Source organism: Saccopteryx leptura, chromosome 6 (genome assembly GCF_036850995.1).
Source record: "Saccopteryx leptura isolate mSacLep1 chromosome 6, mSacLep1_pri_phased_curated, whole genome shotgun sequence".
NCBI classification, from domain to species: Eukaryota; Metazoa; Chordata; class Mammalia; order Chiroptera; family Emballonuridae; genus Saccopteryx; species Saccopteryx leptura.
The window spans coordinates 153488716-153515829 of NC_089508.1; the positions used below are offsets into that span (position 1 = coordinate 153488716).

The 27114-nt window shown below is 37.9% G+C and overlaps 1 protein-coding gene across 6 annotated transcripts; it reads right to left on the reverse strand.

Moving 5' to 3' along the window:
• Positions 1–5093: 5093 nt before the first annotated feature.
• CLK4 (CDC like kinase 4) lies at positions 5094–26750 on the reverse strand. Of its 6 annotated transcripts, none has more exons than XM_066341893.1 (14): positions 26613–26750; positions 22031–22191; positions 21194–21260; positions 17046–17250; positions 15878–15965; positions 15397–15463; positions 12660–12776; positions 12404–12570; positions 12105–12199; positions 11735–11864; positions 8742–8824; positions 6926–7005; positions 5673–5763; positions 5094–5588 (listed from the first exon to the last, which is right to left on the reverse strand). In XM_066341893.1, the coding sequence occupies exons 2-14, from the start codon at positions 22152–22154 to the stop codon at positions 5448–5450; spliced, it is 1455 nt and encodes a 484-aa protein (XP_066197990.1). In that variant the 5' UTR covers positions 22155–22191; positions 26613–26750; the 3' UTR covers positions 5094–5447. The 6 variants fall into 6 exon arrangements, with proteins under 6 accessions (XP_066197990.1, XP_066197988.1, XP_066197991.1 ...); XM_066341891.1 differs by having other exon boundaries at positions 15878–15968; XM_066341894.1 differs by lacking the exon at positions 21194–21260 and having other exon boundaries at positions 15878–15968.
• Between the last annotated feature and the right edge of the window lie 364 nt (positions 26751–27114).

Sequence of the window (27114 nt, forward strand, 5' to 3'; positions counted from 1 at the left end):
AGTCTTTGTAATTAACTCTATGTCTCAGTCTTTTAATTATGTATTTTGCCCAAAATTCCGACATTCAAAACCAGAAAAGGAATGAATATAAGAAAATATTATCTGAGTAGTAGAAAGTCTTGATTGGTAAAAATATTTTTCTAAGATTCTATTCCCCTCCCCTTCCAGTGTCAGTAAATTGTCATAAATAAAAACTATGTTAGGAATAAAATATAAAATTATTGATAGTTTAGTAATTCCTTGTGCCATAAAGAGGAACAATTAACATCTGGGTTAAAGCATGCATATAAAACAAAGTATCTATTATTTATTAGTGGGACTACTAAATACCAGGCAATCTGCAAGATATTTTTAATCATTCTATCACATAGATATTACTCCCTAAGTATGTAATTCCAAGTAAGAGAGTCAAGTTGAAGTAACATATCTCTCTCCCCACCCCAAACACACAGAAGACCTGGGAAAAGGTGGACCATGCCAGTAAGCCTGAATCCACTTAACTGCTACATCAAGAAATTAGCTGACGGCGGCCTGACCTGTGGTGGCGCAGTGGATAAAGCGTCGACCTGGAAATGCTGAGGTCGCCGGTTCAAAACCCTGGGCTTACCTGGTCAAGGCACATATGGGAGTTGATGTTTCCAGCTCCTCCCCCCCTTCTCTCTCTCTGTCTCTCCTCTCTCTCTCTCTCTTTCTCTCTCTCCCTCTCCTTTCTAAAATGAATAAATAAAAAAAAATTAAAAAAAAAAAAGAAATTAGCTGATGGCAAATGACAAAGGACAAAAAAAGGACTGGATGCTTTTAATTTCAACCTAGAGGCTTGATTAAATCTAGGTTGTTGGGTTTTTTTCTTTTAAAGATCAGGATACCTCACAGGTGCTATGTATTTCCTATTACATAACCCGAGAAGCACATCAGCAGGTTGTCAATGTGAGGATCAGATTGAATACCGTGGTCAGAGGTTATCAGCCTCCATTATAAAGTCCTCCATTAATTTTTTACCCAATGGCTCTGGCTCTACCATTCATTGATGACTGGTGTCTGGATCCATTATTAAGAGTTGCAACACAGCCTGCCCAGAGGTGATATAGTAGATAGTGTCAACCCAGAACACCAAGGACCCAGGTTTGAAACCCCCAGGGTCACCAGCCTGAGCATGGAATCCTAGACATGATCCCAACACTGCTGGCTTGAGCCCAAAGGTTGCTGGCCTGAAGCCCAACGTCACTGACTTGGCTTAAACACCCCCACTCTTCTCAAGGAACGTAGGAGAAGCAATCAATGAACAACTAAAGTGAAGCAACTACAAGTTAATTAACTTCTCACTTCTCTCAAAAAATCAATAAAAAATTGAGTTGCAACTTAGTGTATTTCTAATTCTATCCCTTAAAAATTTTTAAAGGAATTCTATAAATAACTTCCTCTCCTTTCCTGTCAGTTTTTAAATGGAGGAATAGATACTACTCTGATGAAATACTGATAATGGGAAATCCTCTAAAGATAAATGACCCAGTTGCACTAGCAAAGAAACAATGGGGGAAACAAGGTACATTGACTGAGACCTGTTAGCAACGAATGGACCCTGACGAGGTCCTGATCCAGACACATCAGCTATAAAATGACATTTCCTTGTTTTTAGATAATCATGAAATTTTAAATACAGACTTAGTATAAGGATACTATGTTGCAAGGTATAATAATAGCAACTGAGTAATAGCAGGAGCCAATTTTATTAAGCTACTCTAAAAATTTGGATAAATGCACAGAAGGAGAACATCTGAGAAAATAAGCAGTAGCAGAAAATACTATTCAACTATATTTTTAAAAAATGTCTCATAAATCCAAGCTTTTCAAAATTAAAGACTTGAATGTTAAGACCTGAAACCATAAAACGTCCAGGAGAAAACATTGGCAGTAAGCCCATGGACATTGGGCTTGGTAATGATATTTTGGTCTGACATCAAAATCAAAAGCAACAAAAGCAAAACTGAGTAAGTGGGACTGTATCAAACTAAAAAGCTTCTGCACAGCAAAGGAAACCACCAACAAAATGAGGAAGGCAGCCAACTCCAGATGGGAGAAAACATTAGCAAGTCGTATCTGATGAGAGCCTAATATCCAAAATATACAAAGAACTCATACAACTCAGTAGCAAAAGAAATCTGATCAAAAATGGGAAGATTTGAATAGATATTTTTCCAAAGACATGTAGATGGCTAACAGATATAACACTCAAAATCAATGATCAGGGAGGAAATGGAAATTAAAATCACAGTGGGATATCCCCATACCTGCTAGAATAGTAAGCATCAAAGACAACAAATAACAAGTGCTAGTGGGAATGTGGGGAAAATGAACCCTTCCACACTGTGACTGGGCCTGTAAACTGGTGTAGCCACTAGGAAAAACAGTGTGGAGGTTCCTCAAAACTTAAACATAGAACTGCCTATGCCCCAGCAATTCCTCTTCTGAGTATTTACCTACTGAAAATACCAACTTGAAAAGATGTAAGCAACCCCCATGTTCATTGCAAGTATTTACAATAGCCAAGACATGGAAACAACCTGAATGTTCTTCAAAGGATGGATAAAGAAAATGTCACTCATGTACACAATACTGAGGAATATTACTCAGCCATAAAAAATAAAATTGCACCATTTGCAACATGGATGAACCTTGAGGGCATGCTAAGTGAAATAAATCAGGCAGAGAGACAAATACTATACATTCTCACTTATATGTGGAATTGAAACAAAGCAAATCCCAAGTTCACAGGTGGAGAGAACAGAATGGTTGGTCGAGAGAGGCTAGGTGTGGGGGCTGGGTGAAATGGGTAAAGCGAGTCAAAAGGTACAAACTTCTGATTATGAGCCCTAAGGATGTAATGTACAGCATGGCAACTATGTTAACAATACTGTATTGCATATTTGAAAGTGGCTAACAGAGCCTGACCAGGTGGTGGTGCAGTGGATAGAGCGTTGACCTGGGATGCTGAGGAGCCAGGTTGGGGTTGCTGGTTTGAGCCTGGGATCACAGACATGACCCCAGGGTCACTGGCTTGATCCCAAAGGTCACTGGCTTGGCTAGAGCCCCCGGGGTCAAGGCACATATGAGAAAGGAAACAATGAACTGAAGTGCTGCAACTATGAGTTGATGCTTCTCATCTGTCTCCTTTCCTGTCTCTCTCTCTCAAAAAAAAAAAAAGTGGCTAAGAGAAATCTTAAGAGTTCTCATAACAAGAAAACCTGTAATTATATATGGTGACAGAGGTTAATTAGATTTATTGTCATGGTCACTTTGCAATACATACAAATATCAAATCATTATGTTGTACATCTGAAACTAGTATGTGTTATGTCAATTTTATCTCAATTAAAAAATAAATTTGACTTCATGAAATTTCTAAAAACAAAAACCTATGAGGTATCAAATTGTTAAGAAATATATCTAATCCCAAATAACACATATTTATACAATGGACACTCAAAACCTTTCCTGTTAGTGCTGAACAAGCTCCCACCACTGTCAAGTAAAAACCTGACCCTTTCAGAAAGTGAAGTACAAGGAAAAAAGCTGTAAGAGTAGGAACCTGACAGCTCAGAGGGGAGGGCTGGCAGGAGACACGCGCATGATCCTAGGGGACCACCCTAACCACTAACAATCCTTCCATCCTACCCAATTTATCCATTTTTCACTTTAGTTCCTAAAATTCCATGAATCAGGCATAAGAATTAGCAAATCCCCCTTGTGAAGAATGTAAATACTTTTCAGAGCAAAGGTTAGCAATGATTACCATCTCAGTAAGAAATAATGTGGATATTTTTCTTTCTTCCTGTATCCTGAGACCAGCCACTTTCAATGGAGAGGAAACAGTTTGGGAACCTGAGGTGCTTGTTGGGAAAGGAGGGGAAGCTCAGACAGTACAGGAACTGGGAGAGTGGAAGTGAAGGGGGAAGAGTACAGCAGGAATCACTGATCCCTGTATCAGTACTGCAAGATTCAGGGAAAGCCTTTTCTCTACATCTAATGCACCTTTTAAAAACCTTAGCACACATAGCTTTTCAAAAGATACATTCATTATATGTAGACTGCATCAGAGGTCTAGACATAATTTATGCAGTGATTCTGTGGCAAAATTTACTTCAACTTTCGTAAATCCCTACTCAACTTCAGAAACATAGCCTTGAGCATACTGGTGAATGCTGCCTGTGAATAATGTAGCAAGAACCCAGCCTGGTTTCACAATTTGTCATACGTGAAAATTCCATGCATTTTGTTTAAAATATACAAACAGACAAAATTCAAATCTCTGTGTATGCGCTTAATGAAATGGGGATACTTTAAACAAAAACAGCCTGTATCTCAACAATCTGTTATAATTCTGTAACAAAAAAATATTTCTACCTGGCAGAATGAACAGCATTAACAGTTTAGTTTTGTTTTACTAAAGTAACTAACATTTACCATTTACCATGTAGTTTTAGTGTGAAAACAGTAACAGTAAAAAAATCTCATTAGGAAAACAAAAAGTTCACCATGCTAAACAACTAATTAAGGTCTAGAAATCTGTTTCTTTCCAAAATGATTTTCAGTAAAATCACTAGTAAAGATAAACACAAACATAAATTGGGTTATTACCTTAATTCTCATAGGCTGAGGTTTAACTATTTACTTCATTTGCTGAGGAAACAGATGTGAAACATTTACAAGACTCAAGATCTGGCATTAAAAACTAGAAACTCAGTCATAATAATTCCTGTTTCTATGTTTGTCCCTCATTAAATAGCTACGGGAAAACAGGTCTTTCCAAGCAAACTTCCTAGACTTTTAAAAGAGCGTGTGTGTGATTTTATTACTCATCACTATGGACGAACTGGACACCTCTCCATGAATGCTACTATTTACTACCGACATCATCCGAGGAGACAGAACACAAGACTGACAATTGAATAAAATGCCAAGATTAAACATTTCCCATGGATTTTGATTTCCAACACCTGTCTACATAGTTATTAATACTTACTACTTGTTCAACAATTACAGAAAAAACTTTTCAAGTTCTAAATTTGAGGTAAATAAAGACTACTCATTAAGAATAAGGTGGTCAAGTTTTCCTTTTACTCAAAAAAATCCCTTTAAAGAGTCAACCTCCATGTACAATAGACAGATCAATCACAGTTATCACTGGACACAAAGGATATTTCAAAGGTTTTTTAAAATGTGAATCTCAAAAAGGAAAATTAACTTGTGTTATCTCATTCATTATCAAGATCATACTTGCTTAGAAGATAATTATGCTATTGATACAAAACATACAGTATTTACACTTAACTGTACAAAATAATTTAATGTTTATAAAAAATTTAATGTTATAAAATATTTAAAGTTGACTGACAGTCTTAAGTAACCTCCTTCTAGAGAAGTATACAATAAGATCACTGACTTCCATTTCATTTCTTTTTTAATAAGTCAAAGAAAGGGTGCTGCAATGCTTCATCTAACGTAATTCTTTTCACTGGGTCATATTCTAACATTCTTCGAACCAGGTCAAACAGTTTCTCGTGTTCTTCATCATGACAAAGCATAAATTCCTGAGGGGAAAAGTTTTTATTTTAGAAAGATATTTAAAAGTAGTTGAAACATTTTTTTAGACCTTTAAATCTTTTTTCTCTTACCTTTAATGGTTTGCAGCGTCTCCTAACATATCTACCAGCAGAACTATGTTCATCCCAATCTAGCTGGTTATGGTGAAAATACTTGTGTTTCCTACATGAAAAAGAAGTCTGGATTAGTAAAATAACAAAAGATCCATGTTTATTCTGTCCCCACTATGAGAGATGAAGTATAAGCATCTCTACGTACACAATTAAAAAAAAAATCTTAGCAATCACCACTATATTATCAGATAACTTATAGACTATCTTCCTTATTCCTGCATACAGAGAAAACCAGCTTTTTTCCCCCCCCTTTTTGTGTTTTTCTGAAGCTGGAAACGGGGAGGCAGTCAGACAGATTCCCGCATGCGCCCGACCGGGATCCACCCAAAGCCATTCTAGTGCCTGAGGCAGAGGCCACAGAGCCATCCTCAGCGCCCGGGCCAACCTTGCTCCAATGGAGCCTTGGCTGTGGGAGGGGAAGAGAGAGACAGAGAGGAAGGAGAGGGAGAGGGGTGGAGAAGCAGATGGGCGCTTCTCCTATGTGCCCTGGCCGGAAATCGAACCCAGGACTCCCGCACGCCAGGCTGACGTTCTATCACTGAGCCAACCAGCCAGGGCAAGAGAAAGTCAGCTTTTAAAACAGAAGCCCCTAAACCCATTCCTGTAAATTCTTATGTCCCTAGAGAAATTTCCCAGGGGCTGGAAATGTTTTAAACAACTTCCTGTGACTTCTGAGGTGCAGCTATATTTGAAAACCACTATGCAGTGTTTTTTAACTGCCAATCCATAGACCAGTCCACAAAAGAGTTAACCACCCTGATACTGTATGAAGTTTGCAGACTCAATGACCTAAGTTGAATTTATGCTCAGGGTGATTTCTGCCTTAGCAGTCCCCAGAATTCTATTTTCACCAATCTCCAAGTGTAAAAAGGTTGAAAACCACTGCACTACAGTGCCTTGTCCAAGGACAGCTGATTAGCAACAGTACTCTTAGGTTGCTATGACTCCAAAGACAAGTTCTCTTTACCAATCTGTGTATTATTTTTGTATCAACTTTGGAAAACAATTATGCCAAGATTTACTGCAGTGTAAAAACCACCACTTTGTTTACTAGATCACAGGTAAATACTGCACTTTTAAAAAAAACTTTTATTTATGAAAAAATTCAAAATATGCAGTTCTTGGAACAGGCAATAGCAAAGTTGGGTTTTCTGTAGTTTGAGTATCAGCTACTGCATGTACTCCACAAGGGCTTTACTCTTATAGCATACCGTGTTTTCTGAATCATGTGTGTCGGTATGGGTCCTAATATCCGTTCCATCATTGCCAGGTGCTCTTTACTATCATGAGTCTGAAAAGTGCAGAAAAAAAAAATTAGCATTTTTCATCTCCCTACGTACAAAATAAAGGAAAACATAAGAAAATAGTACTGACATAAAAGGACTATATTAGACAGTTAACACATTATACATTACACTCTACTTCGAACATGAACAATACTGAATGAGTTGTATTATCTAGTGCAAACCCAATTAACAGTCTTTCTAAGATGAACCAGTAAGGCTCTGTACTGTGGAGAAACATATTTGTTTAATGTAAAAAACTGAACAGTTCCCTTATGTATGTATTTGTATTTCTCGCACTGTTTAAATGAGGAACTGGGGAAAATTACCAGAAATACTGCCTCATATAATCAGTCACGTAACCAAAATTAACCTCCATTAGCCAATGAATGGCAATATATGAACACTTACTAATCTTAGGCAATAAAAATATAGTCCCAATAATTCTCACAACAATCCTGAGCTAGGTATAAGGGAACATGAGTTTCAAAGAGCTGAAGATACTAGCTCAAAGTCACAAAGTTCATAAATGAGGAAAGCTGAGCTATGAACCCAAGTCAAAGTTCATGGTCTTTTTTTTTTTTTTGTATTTTTTCTGAAGCTGGAAACGGGGAGAGACAGTCAGACAGACTCCCGCATGCGCCCGACCGGGATCCACCCGACACGCCCACCAGGGGCGACGCTCTGCCCACCAGGGGGTGATGCTCTGCCCCTCTGGGGCGTCGCTCTGCCGCGACCAGAGCCACTCTAGCGCCTGGGGCAGTGGCCAAGGAGCCATCCCCAGCGCCCGGGCCATCTTTGCTCCAATGGAGCCTTGGCTGCAGGAGGGGAAGAGAGAGACAGAGAGGAAGGAGGGGGGGTGGGTGGAGAAGCAAATGGGCGCTTCTCCTATGTGCCCTGGCCGGAAATCGAACCCGGGTCCCCCGCACGCCAGGCCGACGCTCTACCGCTGAGCCAACCGGCCAGGGCCAAAGTTCATGGTCTTAAACTATACAGTAACAGAGCTCTGGCTAAAGCAGAAGAGAGAAAAATGTCACACAGCTAAAATGGGATGCTCCTAGAGCAGAAATTGGCAAACTTCTGTAAAAGACCAGATAGCAAATACTAGCTCCACATTTTAAGATAGTTTCTTAGTTGAAATATTTTGGGGGTGAAATCAAACCCAGGGCCTCCATACACTGGGCCAACACTCTATTCACTGAGTAAACTGGCCAGCGCCCGCTAAGAGAATTTAACTGTTCACGTTTCCTGGGTTCCCACTATACTTTCTACCCTGACTCATAGCAAATACCACATTATACTATAAGTTTTCCCAGAGGTATCTTTTGTATGATTTCCTTGTAGCAATGTTGTCTTTTCACCTTTATACACTAAGAGCCTAGAGTGTCATGGATGCTTAATACTTAGAATAAAATGCAACTTATTGTTCCTGAATTCTTTTATAAAAAGAAGTGACTTGTTCATGGCCATATGGATAGTCAATATAACCAGAAGTGAACTAAACTGGCCATAGCAATGCTAATATAAATTTATAAAGAAATTGCACATGAACATGTGTTAAAAATCTCAATCACATGTAAAACTCTGACCATTCACTAAGAGTATTTCATTCAACTATGGTTTTAGAGGATAACCATTTTGCATATAAGTTTTAATCGTAAGGCACTGTGGTAATTTTTCAATATGGAAGACAAATTTTACATGCCTCTAAAATTTAACTGAACCGTATTTATTAAATACATACCTGAAAGACTGTGAAACCAAGGTAATATTCAATAAGAATGCAACCTATGCTCCAAACGTCACAAGGCTGAGACCAACCTAAAGCTATTTAAAAACAAAAACAAACATTTTTTTATGTAACAATAAATTGCCAATTTTCTAAATCCTTCTCTGTGAGTCATCTCTTTACATAGCTCATCTGGGAGAAAGACAGTAAATTCAGGAACTACATTTTAAGTTTTATGTCAAACATGCAGTATGTTCTCAGTGCTTTATATCCTTATATCAAGTTATAGCATGTATCCTAGGGGAGGGAACATTTTATGTAAAATGAGAGGGACTAGTAAATATTTCCCAAGTGTAACTTCCAATTTGTGGAGATGTTCCATAGTCTGAATTGTTTATGCAACGAGTACTGTTACATCAGTTCATGGTTGTTCCAGGAAATTTTACATTTATTAAGATCAAACATAGAATAATAATTATCCTCAGAATGGAATTATTAAGCCCTTATCAATTATCATAAGCTTGATGCCCAAGTTTACTTCTTCCATTGAAAGAAATGTAGTTTTACATAAATTATATAAGAATCACAATGAATATTATATGCAGTTTTACCTATAAGTAGATTTACAGAGCCATTCAAAGTTCACACAGACAAGGACCTATATATGTGTGTACTTCAGGCTGTCCTATGCATGATCACATATACTTTTTCCTTCAGAATTCTCAAGGGAAATACCATTCTGGAAAAAATAAAACATCCAATCCAGCCTTCTTAAGTCTATACTCAATTGGAAAGGAGATGAAATGAATAAACCATACAGGTATTTTAACTTTTTTTTTTTTTTTTTTTAATTTATTCATTTTAGAGAGGAGAGGGAGAGACAGAGAGAGAGAAGGGGGGAGGAGCTGGAAGCATCAACTCCCATATGTGCCTTGACCAGGCAAGCCCAGGGTTTTGAACTGGCAACCTCAGCATTTCCAAGTCGACGCTCTATCCACTGCGCCACCACAGGTCAGGCCGGTATTTTAACCTTTTAAAGATCAAATATTTAGTAAACAATACGGTATAAATAAAACCTACTTTAAAAGACATTTCAAGCACTTTCAGTAACATCACTGAGTTTAAATGTAAAGAAATAACACATTCAAGAGTCCTGACTAGGATTTAGTCACTTTTATTAACCCTTGCAGTGCTTATCGTTTGAACAGCTGGATAATGGAGCACGGTTTCTACTTATGTAGCCATACAACATGGCCAAATAACACAGCTTGGACTCATGATAGAAATTTTCTTCTCCAGTACTTCTATCTTCCAGTCTAGTTTTCCCCCACGGTGGCTATAACCTCAGCACACCATTTTGATGAGTCCATTTCTCAGACTTTGGAATTCTCCATCATTCTCCTTTACCAACCTCTCTCAATTTTATCTGTTTATTATCAAGGCCCAAGACATGAGATGAACCGACCTCAACTATAGCACCTGACACACCTTCCTTTCCTATCTATTGATAATTCTGCCTTAATCCTCAGGATTAACATGCCACAAACATACAAAGGACCGTTCTCCTCTCCCAATCTGATGTGTTTTTGTAAAGGTCAATAATGATTTTGAATTTATACCAACTATCCCTTGCATGGCCACACCTGGAATTTTATTATTACTGAGAACGACCACACTTTACTCAATGAGAGGCCATTAACTGTAAGATACACCACTGTTTTATGTACCAATAACAAAGAAAAAATGTCAATTGTTCTGTGTTGTATCTGCCCACATTAAATGGTGCAAAAATTAAACCAAGGAAGTTATCTGTTAAAGCTCTGAAAATTCCTCCCTGTCCACAACCTCTGCCTACACGTGTGCCTTTCCTTCAACCTCACCTCACAGTAGCCTTCAGTCCTCAACCATAAATGTCCTCTGTAAATCACTGCAACACCACAGCACCTTTCATACCACACTGAGCAGAAACCTATGAACCATTTCAAAGAGAAGCTCTAAATCTGTGCTGTCCAATATGGTAGCTACTAGCCACATAGCTATTTAAATCTAAAATTTAAATTCATATAAAATTTAAAATTCTATTCCTCAGTCACATGAGCAATGCTCCCAGTCCACAGTAGTCCACATGCCACTAATGGCTACCAGACTGGACAGTGTAGATCTAGAACAGTTCCATCACTGTGGAAAGTTCTACGTAATAGTCTTGATTTCCTTATCCCTTTACCAAACTTCTATGTAGATAAAATCATTAGTTTTCAACTATCAAGTCCTGTTGGACCAAAAAAGGTAAAAACTGGAAACAACTGATGCCATAAACTGTTTTCCTATGCTTCCTCAGCTGGCCCTTCCTTCTGCCAAGTAACAGGCCTATTCCATTTAGCTACCTCCCCACACTGCCTAATCTGAACTTCCCACTGTCTCCAAGCCCCCAGAGCCATCCTGGACTTCCCAGTTCTATCAACATGACCTGGTCCCTAACTTTTAAATTCTGATACATGCTCCTTTACTGAGTTCCCTGTTATTTCTAAACTCTGAACTCTGTACCTGAACTCATTTTTTTCTCTAGTCTTTCTCTTGTCAAGGGTTATCTAAAGCTCTCCCTTAGGCTAGCCTTTCTTTTTTCCCTCTTGACCTCCACCCACCCTGTACTTAGATGTCTGCTAACCAAACCTTTAGGATTTTTACCAGTATCATGCTTCAGTGATGACACAAAAATAGATAATCACTGCAAAATCACCATGCTGTGATATACTTAGCCAATATGGCTTGTTCTTATGATCTCGTAAGATTAACTTGTTCAAAAATAACCATCACCTGAAGTATCCCTACAGATGGTATTGTATTTTTCCCACTCTGAAAAATATTTACAGTAATGTCCAGACTGTTTTTATGAAAATAGCAAAGCATTTTCTGTACACTGTTAAAAAAATCACCCTCCCTGGACAAGGCTGTAGAAAACAAGAAGCTCTTCTTTAATTATAGTATTAAGAAGTCTGGTGTCTACTGACCCAAAATGACCTCTGGAGCTCTGTAATGTCGTGTAGATACCAAAGTACTGTGATGTTCATCATCGTATGTTGCACTTCCAAAGTCAACAACTTTGATATCTGTATTTTTCAGTGTACGTTCATCACGTTTCTAGAGAGATACAGTTGAGTAAACATGAAGATCAATAAAGACTGAAATCTTTTACAACACTATCCAAAAGGCTTGAAAGTGAATTATCTTTTTGGATTTTCAACATAAGCCCATGAGAAAGGCAAAGAAAGATTATCTTTTTTGGGTTAAGTACCAGAAGTGAAATTCCTTATCCAATGATCACTAAGCAAAATTAATTTTAAAGAACCATCAAAAATTAAAACAAGCTATCTAACTTACCATTTTAGAGTTATATTTGACTACATAGTCAGACTTCACAAATAAAATATTTTCAGGCTTCAGATCTGTATGGGTTAACTTATTATGATGCAAAACTACAAGAGAACAAAAACACATTATTGGTTTCACTTACAAATTTCATTTCCACTGTGGGGAAGGAAGAGTTAGTAGTGGATGCAAGGGTCAAAAGTGGTTTCATCTTCACAACATGTATTTTCAGTGACCATGTTTTTATATGCTGCTTGTATAACAAAAAACTTTAATATTCTAAAGTTTACAGATTTATCAAGTATACTTACAGTTTATGGACTGGCAGATCTGATATGCCATCTGCCTGATGTGGTCAATCTGAAACGGCAGGAAACTATTTTCTTTAATGAAATCATAGGTACTGAGTCCAAGCAATTCAAATACAATACAAACATGACCATGGTGATCAAACCATTCTAGCATCTGGACACATCGGCTAAAATAGATCAAATAAAAACAATTCAGTTCACAGAATTCTGATTATTTCATATAACATGATGGATCATAATTCAAATTTATGCTTACAAGTCACTATTGGGGTCAGTAGAATTTAAATGCTCCAATACTTGGATTTCTGAACGAGCAGCTTCACGGTATCGACCTACATTTTTTACGATTTTCACTGCTACGTGCATGCCATCCCTTGAAAAGAAAATTAAGATGAAAATTGTAAATATCCACAAGCAGGATGAAGACATGCTGCTTCAAAAGCATAATTATCAATTATTCTGTTACTTTTCTAAAATTTATACCAGATTTCACATAATATCCTTTTAAAACATTTTGACAAAATACACTTTACTTTATGTGGAGTAATGATTCCCCTTCATACTTATGACTTTTAATTTTCCAAAATTTTAAATTTACCTATATTTTATATAGAAGTTATAAAATTAAAAATATAAACCTCAAATAGAATACGCTACTGCTGAAAGCATTTGCTCCTTCACCAGGACAGACCCACTCTGTAAGTGATGGAAAGACAGGACTTGTCTCTATGTACCTAATTAATAGTCCAACAGAAAGACACGCATGCGCTTATCATAAGGTCAGAGGGCTTGGGATGAGGTCCTATGGAGTAGAGAAGGGAGAGCCAAACCACTGGGGGTTAAAGGAGCTCAGCCTTCTTTAGAGAGGAGGTGAACACGACTGAGCCCTGAAAGACAGCCATCAGTTTGTCAGAAGTGGGAGGAAAAGGGAACATTGGGGCAAAGGAGACACCATCCATAAACCATTAAGTAAAGAAAACGCTTAATGTTCATGATGGAAACAGGCAGAAAGATCTGTAGAAGAGAGCAGGGAGCGTCAGACTGGGGTCCCTGTAACACTTCCTAAGAGGTACAGAGCCAGGAGTGATGTGAGGAAATGGGAGTCCAAATCTTTAACCTCCCTTTGTCTTCTTTTCTAAACCTGACATCCAGAAGATAAGTCAGAATTCAAGCCTCTTTTTTCATTTTGGTTCTACCACTTTACAAGAGAAAGGAAAGCCTCACACGCCCATAATTAGATCAATATGTGTGCCCTAGACCATTTTTTTTTCAACTGCTGATCCACCAGAAATTTCATGCCGACGTGGGAGTTAACCCCCGATACTGTATGAAGATTACAGACCCAATGATGACAGACTCTATAATCTTTACACATCTGTGTGGTTAATTAACTCTTCAGCAGATTGGCATGAAATTTCTGGCAGACCGGCAGTTGAAAACTATTGCCCTATAGAACATCTTTGAGGCAAATATTTCTAGTGGTTAGGTGCAAACAAACCTTTCCCCATGTCTAGTGGTTTCCAATTCATTTCTTTCAACAAAGCCCCAATGAAGTTTATGAGCTGATAAGTTATTAAAGTTTATTTTGATATATCCCCACATTTGGCATATTATCTCAACTTAAAAAGAACTTATAAAATAAGTAGCTGTGACAAAACTTCTAACTTATAAAATAAGTAGCATGTGTCAAACATTAGTGGTATGACAAAACATACATCTAATGTATGACTAACTATAAAAACAATAAAAACTGTATGCTAAAATATAAATACTAAGACATATATTTCTCTATGGATACACATAAGTACTCATTTTTTAAAAGCCCCAACCATCACAGAAGATAAATTTCCAATTAAATTTCATGTTTTAGGTCTACGTATCAAAATTTATCATCTGCACCTGATCGGTTAAATACTACTGATTGGATATCCAGGATCTTGAAATTTCAAGAAATTTTAAAAGGACATTAATAGGACAAATGGTAAAATGTAAGGTCTACAGATTAGCTGGTAAAACTAGAAAATATAACATGTATAAAGAATAAAAGAAATATTGTAAAATGTTAACATTTGGGGGCTGTGGTTGAAGCATATATGGGAAATTCTTTGAATTACTTTCTCTACTTTTCTGTAAGTCTGAACATATTTCAAAATATTTTAAAACTTCAATTTATGTCCACATTTTAGTTGCAAAGACAGAGTGTTATTAAAAAATATTTAGAATGTTCTGTATGTAAAGTGGAAGGAAAGTAGTTCAAAGATAAAACATTTCCAAGCACTAAAGAAGAGGATGTTCTGGATGACGGTATCAAGTTGTTACAGCATTTAGATTCCCTCAAAGACATCTAAAGAGAGGTTTGCTTTTTGTTTTATTCAAAAACATCCATGTTTATGGTGAGCTGCAAATTACATCCTTTCCAACTAATTTATAAAAAATTTTAGGATTTAATTTAGAAACATGTAGTTTCACTAAATTGATTTAAGAGGTTTATTAACAAAAAAGTTGCAAACCACAGAAAAGGTTCTGGAGGAAAACGTTAAATGAGGCAGAGAGGGTCAAATCACAAAGGCTTCAATACAACTTGTTTGGTAGGTAATATAATTCCTTTTTAGTTTAAAAAGTTGAATCTAACATGAAAATATTATCCTTCAAGAATAAAGTTTTTTGAACCAAGATTAGACGTGTTTCACTATCTCTGCAATTCAAAGGTAAAGCAAAATACTCTGAATCTCCTACATAAGGCTAAGGGCCTAAGTTCTCACCTCAATGCCTACTTTAATTTCAATAAACCCCATCTCATAGAATGTGTAAGCATTCTTGATCAAAATACACACTCATGGTAAGTAAATCATGCACATAGTTCAAGAAATATTGAATATTTACACCTCCCAAGAAAATACATGACTACCACGTATGGATCCTTCCTTACCAAAAATATCAGAATGTTAAAACAAAACAATACAAACAAACAAAAAAAACCCCCACCAACTTACATGCCATGATCAATGCATTCTACGACTTTGCCAAAGGCCCCTTCACCCAAAGTGTCCACGATTTCATCTAAAGTGAGGAGGGAAAGAGGTGTAAGTATCCGAGTACAAATTATCTAGTTATTTAAACAATGAATGCTTAAGTGTGGAATATTTTCAAATGATCTCTATCAAAGCATAACTAAAGTTTCAGCACTCAAATTATTTTATTCTCAACTGCTACAAAGACAATTAGATAGAGCTATCTTTCTTGATCTAATCTCAAATTCCACTTATTATTTTGGAACTTTAGAGTAGAAATATTTAAATTCTACAGAAAAGAAGAAATACAAAAAAAAAACACAACAACAATAAACCCACAAAAAAACCCAAAATAAAACAAAAAAAGCAATGAAGAGTTCTTTAGCCCCCCCGCTGACAAACTATTCCTTAAAAAGATTATTCTGTCTGCAAAGTTTAAAAAGTGTTGAAAAATATTCTATACATCTTGCTCTTAGAACGTCTCCACTTTGACAGATCAGGTGACCCTCCTCATCATCCTCTATACTCCTGGATCTTTTCCTTCGTTGGCTCTTCTGGAACGGCAAGTGGGCAGCACCAAGATCGTCCAGCCAATCAATATATCAGAGTGAATTCAGGGCAGAATACGCAATTCATTCAGCGGGGAGATATTCAGGCATTCAGATAAGCACCAGGCCACGAACAGTTGGCAGGAGCAATTTCAAATTCAGTCCCCAGAAATTCACAGGGCACAGTTTATGTTACAGAAGAAAAACATGGCAAGGAACAGATTTTCAGATAAGATACTTAAAGTGGCAATAGAAAAAAACAACACAATTGTCTCTTTAAAATATTGATTTAATTGAAGTCTGAAATTAAAGAATGCAATGTCATGTTCTAGTAATCTCTTGTTATAAAATAGCAAATGCTGTGAATAGAGATGTCTAGTTTGTCAGAAAAATGTTTTAAAATGTCCAAGATTAGCTGAAATTATTTATCTAGTAATATTTAAAAATATATGTGATTAAAATAAAAGGAAAGAATAATGGCTAGTTAATTTCAATTTTATTCTCATCAAAGCTAGTTTTACTGAAGAAAACTTACGAGAGGAAAACACTATTTCAAAGTTTACTGGTCAAACAAGTCTGACTGCAAAAAGGGGGGGGCAGGTTTTTAAAAAAATGCATTTCCCATTCAGTACTCATTTTCAGAGCTTCAGTGGAACTAGTTGCAGACAAAAATGCACTGTGCTATGGGACTATGCAATATAGAGAATATTTTAAGTATCCACCAGTGCAACTTTCTGTATTTGTTTTCAAGCATCAGGAGTTTCTTTTAAAATACAATGTTCAAAATGAAAGCTGGGGATTCATTATTTCATAACATTATACTATAAAACAAAAATAGAATATTTTTGATGTTAAAATCAAGAAACTCATGACGTGTCTATGGAAAATGAGTAAATGTGGGTAAATGAGGACTAGCTAATAAATACAGATTAGCTATGAGAATTTGGAAGTTTCCTTTAAGAACTCAAACATAAAAACAATATACACAAATAGTATTATATAAGTTTTCCAAACTTACTGGCTCATTAAGAGCTTTACACACAAGTAAGTATCCACCCCAAATAAATACAAAATCACTCATACCGAATGTGACTGATGACTTGAACAGTGTCTATAATGCTTCCTTTTAGAACTGCTTCTCCTGCTTTGGACTGAAGATTTACTGCAGTGGATTCTGTAACTGCTTTCAGCATCTCTGTGATAATGCCTAGGAATGTATCTTTCGCAGTAGTCATTTCTGTATTCATCAATGTATCTCCTGTCCCGATAATCTCTCTCATTCAAGGACCTTAAAAGATTTCAAATTATTCTCTTCATTCTAGAGTAATGTGGTTCCTATAAAACATTTTCTTAAGAATTCCCAGTTTAAATGGCTAATTCAATAAAAGAAAAAATTCAAGCTGATGTATGAGAATTTATCCTCATTATAAAACTTAAGTAATTTTACTTTAACCAATAAACAAACAGGTTCATATTTATTATACAGACTACTGTCAAGAACCTCACATCAAGGAACAAAGCTTAAGCCAAATCATTGCGTTATGTTTAGTGTTTACTTAAGTGTCCTTTTGCCGTCTGCAGAAAGTTAAAACCAAAAATTCAAATGATATATGCACCGGCAACTAAGCTTTTTTCTCACAGAGGCATACAGCTGGAGGCAGGCAAACAGATCCCTTTCTTTTAACGTGATTCTTAGCTATCTCTGGCACAGATAATTCTTTCATAAAAGGTGGTGTACTCAAGAGTTACTTCAGCCCTTTCCTTTTTGTTTTAAAGTTTTTTTTCTTTTATTTCTTTTTTTAAAGGGACAGAGAGAGGTACAGATAGGGACAGAGAGACAAGAACAGAGAGAGATGAGAAGCATCAATCATCAGTTTTTCATTGCGACATCTTAGTTGTTTATTGATTGCTTTCTCATTTGTGCCTTGACTGGAGGCCTTCAGCAGACCGAGTAACCACTTGCTCGAGCCAGCAACCTTGGGTCCAAGCTGGTGAGCTTTTTGCTCAAGCCAGATGAGCCTGTGCTCAAGCTGGCGACCTCAGGGTCTCAAACCTGGGTCCTCCGCATCCCAGTCTGACGCTCTATCCAAGACGCCACCGCCTGGTCAGACTCCAGCCCTTTCATTTTACAAATGATTCAGATCCCTAGAAGGAAAGTGATTTGCAAGGGTTGTAGAACAAAGTCTAACTCTGATTAGATGGACAATTTTATTACACACATCACCTATCCCATCTCCTCTCTTCTTTGTATTTCTAGCTTCCTGTTCTTTTGAAAAACAAAAATAGCTTCTAAAGGCTGCCTTCATGTGCCAGAGACATCTAAAATATGTCTCTCTTACCTGAGAAAGGGATCTTATAATTGCCTGCCTAGGATTACAGGAGACCCACCACCCTACTTTCCTTTGCATTTCTAATTTCCTGTTATGCCTGTTTGCTGCAAAATACACAAGAATTCTATCTACACAGAAAACAGCATCATTTAGTACCACGGCGGTTACCTTCTGAATCTACAGTTCCCTTTGAAAATCTGATGAAAGATAAGGACCCTATTTCACCAAGAAATGCATGAACATATAAACGAAACTTGGTAAGGAATTTCAGAGATCATAGACTTCAGGAAGTCAATGTATCCCAGTTAAGCAGCCTTGATCAGATAGATGGAAAGGACAGATTCAACTGGCCCAGTTGCCCATCCCCTCTCTACCTGGGTTGAGCGTCCTCTTCAACAGAGTGCGAAGCTTCAAGAGGGATGCACATGGAGCACTGAGGGAGAGAGGGGACACCTGCCCAGTCAGACAAATCGGCTAAAATATCCTGACAAGCAATGGAGTGACAGATGTTGACAGATGCCCTCACCAATCCCTCTCTTCCCCAGTATAAGCTGTCATCCTTTTCCCAGGGGGCTGCTTGAGGCAGAAATAAAGAGAAGCATCTCTAAAACTGCTACTCCACAGAACCGGCATCAAATACAAGCTGCAGAGATGCAGAAACCCCTTGTCCCCACTTTCCCCAGTGTCAGTCTTAAGTTCTACCCACTGGAGAAACAACTCGGGATATTCCAGTAAGACTGTGAGTCTAGCTCAGGGGTCTGATCAGTTGGCTTGGACCTCTCAGAGACATAAAACCAGAAATTACCATACTTTTAAACTCTTCCCATAAAAGTCCAAACTCTTTCTAACAGAAAAAAAATGAAAAATCTTTAACTAGAATAATGTATGAAATTAGAGCTGCTGATAATCCATAAACAATCTATAGAGTAACAAACATGAGGTGAAGTAATACCATGAAGAAAAACTAAAAAGACGAGGGCCTCTTCAATCTGTAACAACCAAGGCTTAGAGAGCATACAAATTAAAGAATTATAAAGGCTATGGACAGAGTGAACAGGATGAAAAGATATAATTTCTAAAAATATATACTACATGTCTAGTGAAATTTTCACTGCATTCTTTACAAACAGCCAAGATTAATGAGGCTACAGACATCTGTTTTTATTTGAACAAAGGTCCTATAGAAGATAATATATACATATGTGGCAAAATCTCTGCCAGAAAATAATGAATAGTTTGAGATTCCTCACATAAAAATAAAGTTCAACAATGCAAGAAATGCTGAAAGGCTGCATGAATGCTGCAAGCACTCAAACTTTCTGAAAATGGTTAGGAAAGACTTCATAAAAAGGAGAGAGTGGCATCTTAAAGAGAAGTCTGGGTTTGGACTAAGAGGAAAGTAGAAATGCCATGTGAGAATAGCATATTACCATTTTATATTCATAGACCACTTTTAGCCACAATGACTTAGAGATGGGTTTGTCTATGCATCGTTACTCTGGAAATAGTAAGTAGACAATTACAGCAAGGACAATTTTCACATAGGCGTAGATAAGCAAATATATAAACTGGGAACAGACCATCTAAAATCTCGCACGCCAGCCTAAGGACTTTAAAATAGTTTTTTTCAAAGGGTAGTCTGTTTATCAGCAATGTCAAAATATGGAATTATTTTTAAAATGAAGATCGCTGGGCCTTCAGACTCATTCTAAATCTTGCAACATACATTTTAAACATATCTCCAAGGTGATTTTAATCACATTGAAGTTTAAGAATCATTGATTTTAAGACTTGATACTTATATGAGAAAAACATTTAAGGATTTTCACCACAATATCTAAAGGTGTTATTTATAGTCACATCCATCTTCCTGATACTGGCATAACTGATTGATTTAAACCTATAAGGAGGGACACCAATCCACAGACTACTGCCAAAAGACAGATCAGAAAGAAAAGACCCTTTGCAATATATAAAAAAGGTAAAATAATTGATATACAATAAAAGTTTTCCTAAGTCAGTAAGAAAAATGCACTTTAATAGGAAAAATAGGCTAACACAAAAAATAATGTTCAAGTGGTTAAGTGTACAAATTCACTAGAAATTAAAAAATTTAAACAGACCTCCACTTTTGGCATTTTAAAATAGCCAAGAGTGGTGAGGACAAGGAGCATGCTATCAGAGTATAACTTGGTACAAACTTTCTAGAAAAAGACATTAATATGTAGCAAGTTCATACTCTTTTAACTTGAAAATGTCCCTTTTTACGAACTATCTTCAGAAAATAATCAGAGGCTAAGATTTGTGTATAAAGATACTTCAAGAACAAATTATTAGAATTTATATCCAAACAATGGGAGACTAACATCCTACCAGAGTTAGCCTCTTTATATTCTTCAGAATTTAATGATTTTATAAAAAATTCTTTAGTCTTCATCTTCAAAAAGACTATTAAAATTTCCCTATACTGATCAGAAGATTATGGAGAGCAATCACCACCAGACATTCCCAGTGCCAATCTCCAAGAAATAGCTATTGGCCTAGTGGCCAACTGGACTTAGTATCGTGTTTATGTAGTTAATGATGAACAGGAACAAACTGTTCATCACTTTGATCAGTTCCTTTCCACATATACAATGTACAGTAAACCCAAGTGATTAGTATTATCATGTTAAGATAATACTTATAGAGTATTTTGTATTTATAAATAATAGGGTATGTTTTTCTATAGTACATTAATTAGCTTAGGTCACTGAAATTGTCATAAACCCACCCACTTCCTCCCAAATAACAGGGTAACAGTGTGTGATGAAGAATGATCAAACTATGCTGACTGCGGACAAGCTTACTGTTCTACAGAACAAGTCTGTTTTAGGATGGAGAAGGAAAAAAATTACATACTGTTTTATAAAGTAACCCCAGCTGGCTAATTTAGAAAGCAATCTGGTAAACAGTCCCAATGGAACATCTGCACAAAACAAGGAGGAAACAGGACCAACAAAACAAATGAGAAAAGAAAATTAATGGAAGACAGGATGAAAGAAACTCTATTCACCTAGACTTTAAGCATTTCGGAACTTTGAAATTCCTTTAAGTTTATATGAAAATATTATCTCCAAATTTTATACCAGTAAAAATACAATGAAACAACACATGCTATTGGAAACTTTTATTGAGGCCCTATCTTAAATTATTGGCTACTACCTGTGACACCCCAAATATATCCACTGCTCTTTCCTACAAAAATAACCTATAGAACATAGTGTAAGTAATTAACAATCCCCAATGTACTTTTTAACATGCCCAAACAGTACATGCTGTTTGTCTCATCTGAAGTTATATTCTTCCTCCCCCTCATTATCTCTCATTCATGGAATATCAACGGAGAATGCTAACATACATATCTCCCTCCTACGCCCAAGTTTAAGGCACTGACAAGTGTCCTATCATCACCATTAACTTTCTGTGTCTCATCTCCCCACATTACTGGCAGCCAGGACTTAACTGTTCCTACCATTCCGAGAGAAATACGCAGATATAAGAGTAGGAATTAAGTTTTATTCACACTGTAGCCTCAGAACTAATAAAGTATCTAGCCTAGAAAAGGCATTCTTTTCTAAATATTTATTTTCTAAATATTTATTGACTGAATTATAAAATAATTTGAGAGATGAAAACTATAAACTAATAATAAAGCATTAAAACTATTAGTGTTAAAATGCTACTAGTTCAATTTACCAATCAGATTCTTTAAACTGGTCATGTGGTTTACAATGTCTGTTCTCTTGCGTACTACTGTGGGATGTCCTCTTCCGTTTGTGGTTTCCACTATAGCTTTCATGTCCCCAGCTTTCTCTACCATCCCAATGAGGACAGTGAGTTCTTTTGGAATGTCGCATCTGTTAACGGAAACAAAAAGTGAGTTGTGGAGGTTATAGGTAGTTATGTTTAGCAACTATAATATTATACATTAATATTATTTAAATATAAACACTCCGAACATGGGGTCATACAGGTTCTTTGTAGGCAATATTTTCTAAGGCATGAGGCACTATTCCACTGGTTATATCTGATGAATTTAAGTGTCAGATCTAGGACTAAATGATGAATAACACTGAGACTATATATTTTCTTTCAATTCTTTTGGATAAATTCTCAGCTTGGTGCTTACCTTTAACTAACACTTGCTAAATAACATTTAAAAAATTATAAAAAGAGCCAAGGTTCAGATTTAGAGCCTTCAACAATATCTACCCAGAAATTACTTTTTTTGGTTTTATTTGTATCATTACCTTCTTTTTATGGTAAATTATTACCAATCTCCTAATTTAAGTTATTGATAAAATTTCATTTTAAAATGTTAGCTTTAAAGTGTGAACTAAAGGGAAACACTATCACAAATGTCACCCAGATTTGGCAAAATACTGCACTACAAATAGCTGAAGTCAGAAACACTTACAGATACACAATATAGATAATTATTTTTTTTTAATTTTTTATTTATTCATTTTAGAGAGGAGAGGGAGAGAGAGAGAGAGAGGGAGGGAGGGAGGGAGAGAGAGAGAGAGAGAGAGAGAGAGAGAGAGAGAAGGGGGGAGGAGCTGGAAGCATCAACTCCCATATGTGCCTTGTGACCAGGCAAGCCTAGGGTTTTGAACCGGCGACCCCAGCATTTCCAGGTCGATGCTTTATCCACTGCGCCACCACAGGTCAGGCCAATATAGATAATAATTAAAAAATATAAAGACTTGGCCCTGGCCGGTTGGCTCAGTGGTAGAGCGTCAGCCTGGGTTCGATTTCCGGCCAGGGCACACAGGAGAAGCACCCATCTGCTTCTCCATCCCTCCCCCTCTCCTTCCTCTCTGTCTCTCTCTTCCCCTCCTGCAGCCAAAGCTCCATTGGAGTAAAGATGGCCCGGGCGCTGGGGATGGCTGCGCTGGGGATGGCTCCGTGGCCTCTGCCTCAGGCACTAGAATGGCTCTGGTCCCAACAGAGCAACGCGGGGATGGGCAAAGCATCGCCCCCTGGTGGGCGTGGCAGGTGGATCCTGGTCGGGTGCATGCGGGAGTCTGACTGCCTCCTCATTTCCAGCTTCAGAAAGATACAAAAAAAAAAAATATATATATATATATATATAGAGAGAGAGAGAGAGAGAGAGCCATTAATGAAGTTTCTTTTTCTCAAATATGTGAGAGTTCCTTTCTCTAAATCTTAAAATGACTCTAAGCTTTGAAAAGAAAGGAGTCAAACAAAACAAAGTATTCAACAGAGAAACTGAAGAGCAACAGAAAGTTTTACAATCTCTTTTGTCTAACAAGCTTTTCTCAGGATATCCTGCAGTTTTGTTTTGTTTTTTTAAGTGAGAGGAGAGGCAGGGAGTCAGAAACAGGCTCCTGCATGAGCCAGGATCAGATCCACTCCGCAAGCCCCTTAGGGAGGATGCTCTGCCCATCTGAGGCTACTGCTCTGTTGCTCAGCAACTGAGCTACTTTTGCTATCCTAGGCAAAGGGGTGGAGTGAGGGGAATGGTAGCTTCTCCTGTGTGCCTTGACCCAGAATCAAACCCAGGATTTCCACATGCCGAGCTGAAAGTTCTACCGCTGAACCAACAGGCCAGGGTCCAGTTAGTCTTAAATTTAAAACATATTTGTTGTAGATCTGGAGTGACACTGAAGAAGAAACCAATCTATGAAGATGCACATGGTCTCTGTGAAATCAGATGAAAATGGGCACCAATTCCTGACGCCATCTAAAACCTCTAATGCACAGGTTCCTTCCAAACTCAGTATCTGTGTTCAAACAATGTAATCCCTATCTGTCTCTCTCCATCTTAATTCTTTTCAAAGCAGTTAGGTTTTAACAGCGATGGCTAAACTGTGCCAAACAGGGCAAGTCTCACAACTCAGCATGGAGCTGAAAAGAGGTAAAATGAAGCAAAATCAGCTCAGTTTACTTCCTTCAGCTTTCCTAAATGACTTAGTATCAAGTAAACAAAATCAAGTAAAAAATGTGATTTCAGAGGGATTAGAAAGACTCTGAAGTGAGGCAGCTTCAATGGTCCTGAGGTATTCCATAAGAAAATGTATGTATCATGCCATCAGAGCCTGATTGCCATCAGATCTTTTTAACTCACTTCTTTTGCTGAATCTAATTCTATGCCCATCAAACATTTGATAACGTAGCTTGCTTTAAAAAGGGAGGAGAAGGCATTGGTCAGAATCAAACAAAAATTCTAAAACCTTGTCACTAGAAATTAATAAATGAGCACTCTTTCAATAAGGGAAACTAAAACGAATGACAATACAAATTAACTTGAGAAAATAGGCCATCAGAAAAGCCATAAAAACATTTCTAGTGGAATTCTTTTGACCCTTCAATTACCAAAACTGTATTTTAACCACATCAGAAACTTTTTTTTTAATCTTTTTTTTAAACTTTATTTATTTATTCATTTTAGAGAGGAGAAAGAGAGAGAAAGAGAGAGAAAGAGAGAGAGAGAGAGAGAGAGAGAGAGAGAGAGAAGGGAGGAGCAGAAAGCATCAACTCCCATATGTGCCTTGACCAGGCAAGCCCAGGGTTTTGAACCAGCGACCTCAGCGTTCCAGGCCGAAGCTTTATCCACTGTGCCACCACAAGTCAGGCCACATCAGAAACTCTTTAAAATAGCTTAAGCACTTTTAAATAACATCAAACAAAATTGTAACATCTAATAACAGAGTATTATCACCAGCCATTATTATGCAGTTGTTCCAAAACCTATGTCTGTGGTAATTTTGGCAGTCTACCAAAAAGAGCTCACCTCTAACAAGGCAAATTTCTCAAATAACCCAAATCATCAATATGCAAATATAAAATTCAAACAAGCATCTTAAGAGAGCCAAACATTTTTACTTTCTAAAGCAAGTTAACTACTTTAAATTTAATTTAGTTGTTGTTAGGAAGTCTTCCCCCTACTTTCCATTAACGTTCAGAAATACTTTCTCTGGAAGCAGAGACTCCTGAACCCATTCTATGGATAAGGCTCCTCTCAGTTCACAAAAAAGAAAAACTATCTGGAATTAAACTACCTCTAATCAATAAAGAATCCTAAGTGCTAAAATCACACGATATCTTAAAAAAAAAAACAACACCAAATATAATGGGTCCATATGCTCAGGGTGGGGCAAAAATAGGTGTACAGTTGTTCATATGGGAAATACAGTAATTAATAAATAATACAAGAATAAACTTTCCCTTACTCCCAACTGTAAACTTACGTTTGCCCACACCTGTATATATTCGTATTAGAAATTTGACCTACATTAAATTTTATTTTTAGAGAGAAGAGAAGGAGGGAGGAAGGAGGAAATAGGAGGTAAGTGGAGGGGAGAGAGAAAGTGATTTGTCGTGCCATCAATGCATGCATTCATTGGTTGATTTTTGTGTGTGCCCTGACCGGGGACCTAACCGCAACCTTGGTGCAGCGAGAGGGCGCTCTACCAACTGAGCGATTCTGCCAGGGCTCAGAAATAAGATTCTTTACTGCCCTATAACAACACCCTATATAATACCTATTTTATGTTCTGTACATGGCCTGAAGTTATCTAAAAAGGTTAGAGCTCCGCGAGGATTGCACTTACAGGCAACAAAAAGCCTATGGGGGTGTGTGTGTGGAGCACGACAGTACAAAGACAGTTTTAAAGCCAGATGGTTCGGAGAGCTTTTTCCTAAGGATCGGATATGCATATCGATGGCCAATCAAGAAAAATACGATGCAAAAGTGTCAGAAATGCAGATTTGCTGCAACAACGCCGTGTTCCACCTTGGAGTAAAACTGTCGCACGAAGGACGTACCAGCCCTCACAGACACCAACTCAAATCGCCGCATAAACTCAGACTCCAGTCCCTAGGACGCCCAGCCCCCATCGCCGCTGGCACACTAACACGGGAACCATGTTTGACTCTGGAATCACCCCCAGAAGCTACTATCGGCCGAGACCAGGCACCAGGGGGGCTGATGTCCGAGGGCCCCTCAATTTCTGTCTTCTCTCTCCCGGGCGGGGCGGGACCGTTCCGAGTTTCCCGAGCCGGCGGCGAGCGGCCAGGGCTATCAGGAAAGAAGAAGCGGCAGAGCCGGGCCTCCCGCCGCAGGACTTGAACTCTACCATACACCAGCGCACCTTTTAAGTTTGAAAGGCCACTCACGGAGCACGGAGCTATATGTCCCGACGGAATCCCAATCGCCGAAGCCCCGAACCAGCTCGTTTATCCGACAACTCACTGCAATACCTAAAAGGAGTGGAAAGCAGCCCAGCCAAGCACAACCCACCCAAAACCTTACCTCTGCAAAAGCAAAGGACACCTTGGCCGAGAAATGAAGCCAAAGTGCCGTCTCACCTCCCCAGCCGCTGCAACAAAAACCTTCAAAATGGCGGCACCGCTGTCTCCCTTAAACCCCCAGGCAGCTTCCAGCTCCACCTTCCGCGCGCAAATGCGCCTGCGTAACAAAACCTCGCGACCTCCCGCCCCTTCCCGGAAGAGGCGGAGATATGTGTGACGTCTACACTGTGGCTGCGTGGCACAGGTCGTTTCCGCTTTGAACCCGCTTGTGGGTCACGTCCGTCTGTTTTTTTTTTGTTGTTGTTTTGTTTTGTTTTACTCCTGGAGAACTTGGGTTCTTGGAAGAAAAGTTTGTGTCCTGCCCTAAGCCTGTGGCATGTGTTTGCTCCTTCGAAGGATCGTGTGTGTGTGTGTGTGTGTGTGTGTGTGTGTGTGTGTGTCCGCGTGTATTCTGAGTGTGGCTCCCTTGGGCAGAGCCAGCCAGTGCCGGGGTCGTGTTGTAA

What these genes read in the sequence shown, in the direction of transcription:
- CLK4 (XM_066341891.1), bottom strand. Translation starts at nt 22,154, where the DNA reads ATGGTAGAGAAAGCTGGGGACATGAAAGCTATAGTGGAAACCACAAAC. An exon ending in CAGTTTAAAGAATCTGATTG is followed by an intron (nt 21,261 to 22,030) that starts GTAAATTGAACT and finishes TGTTTTGTGCAG; the next exon opens with ATGTTCCATTGGGACTGTTT. An exon ending in CAAGTCATCAGTCACATTCG is followed by an intron (nt 15,969 to 17,045) that starts GTATGAGTGATT and finishes TTGCCGTTCCAG; the next exon opens with AAGAGCCAACGAAGGAAAAG.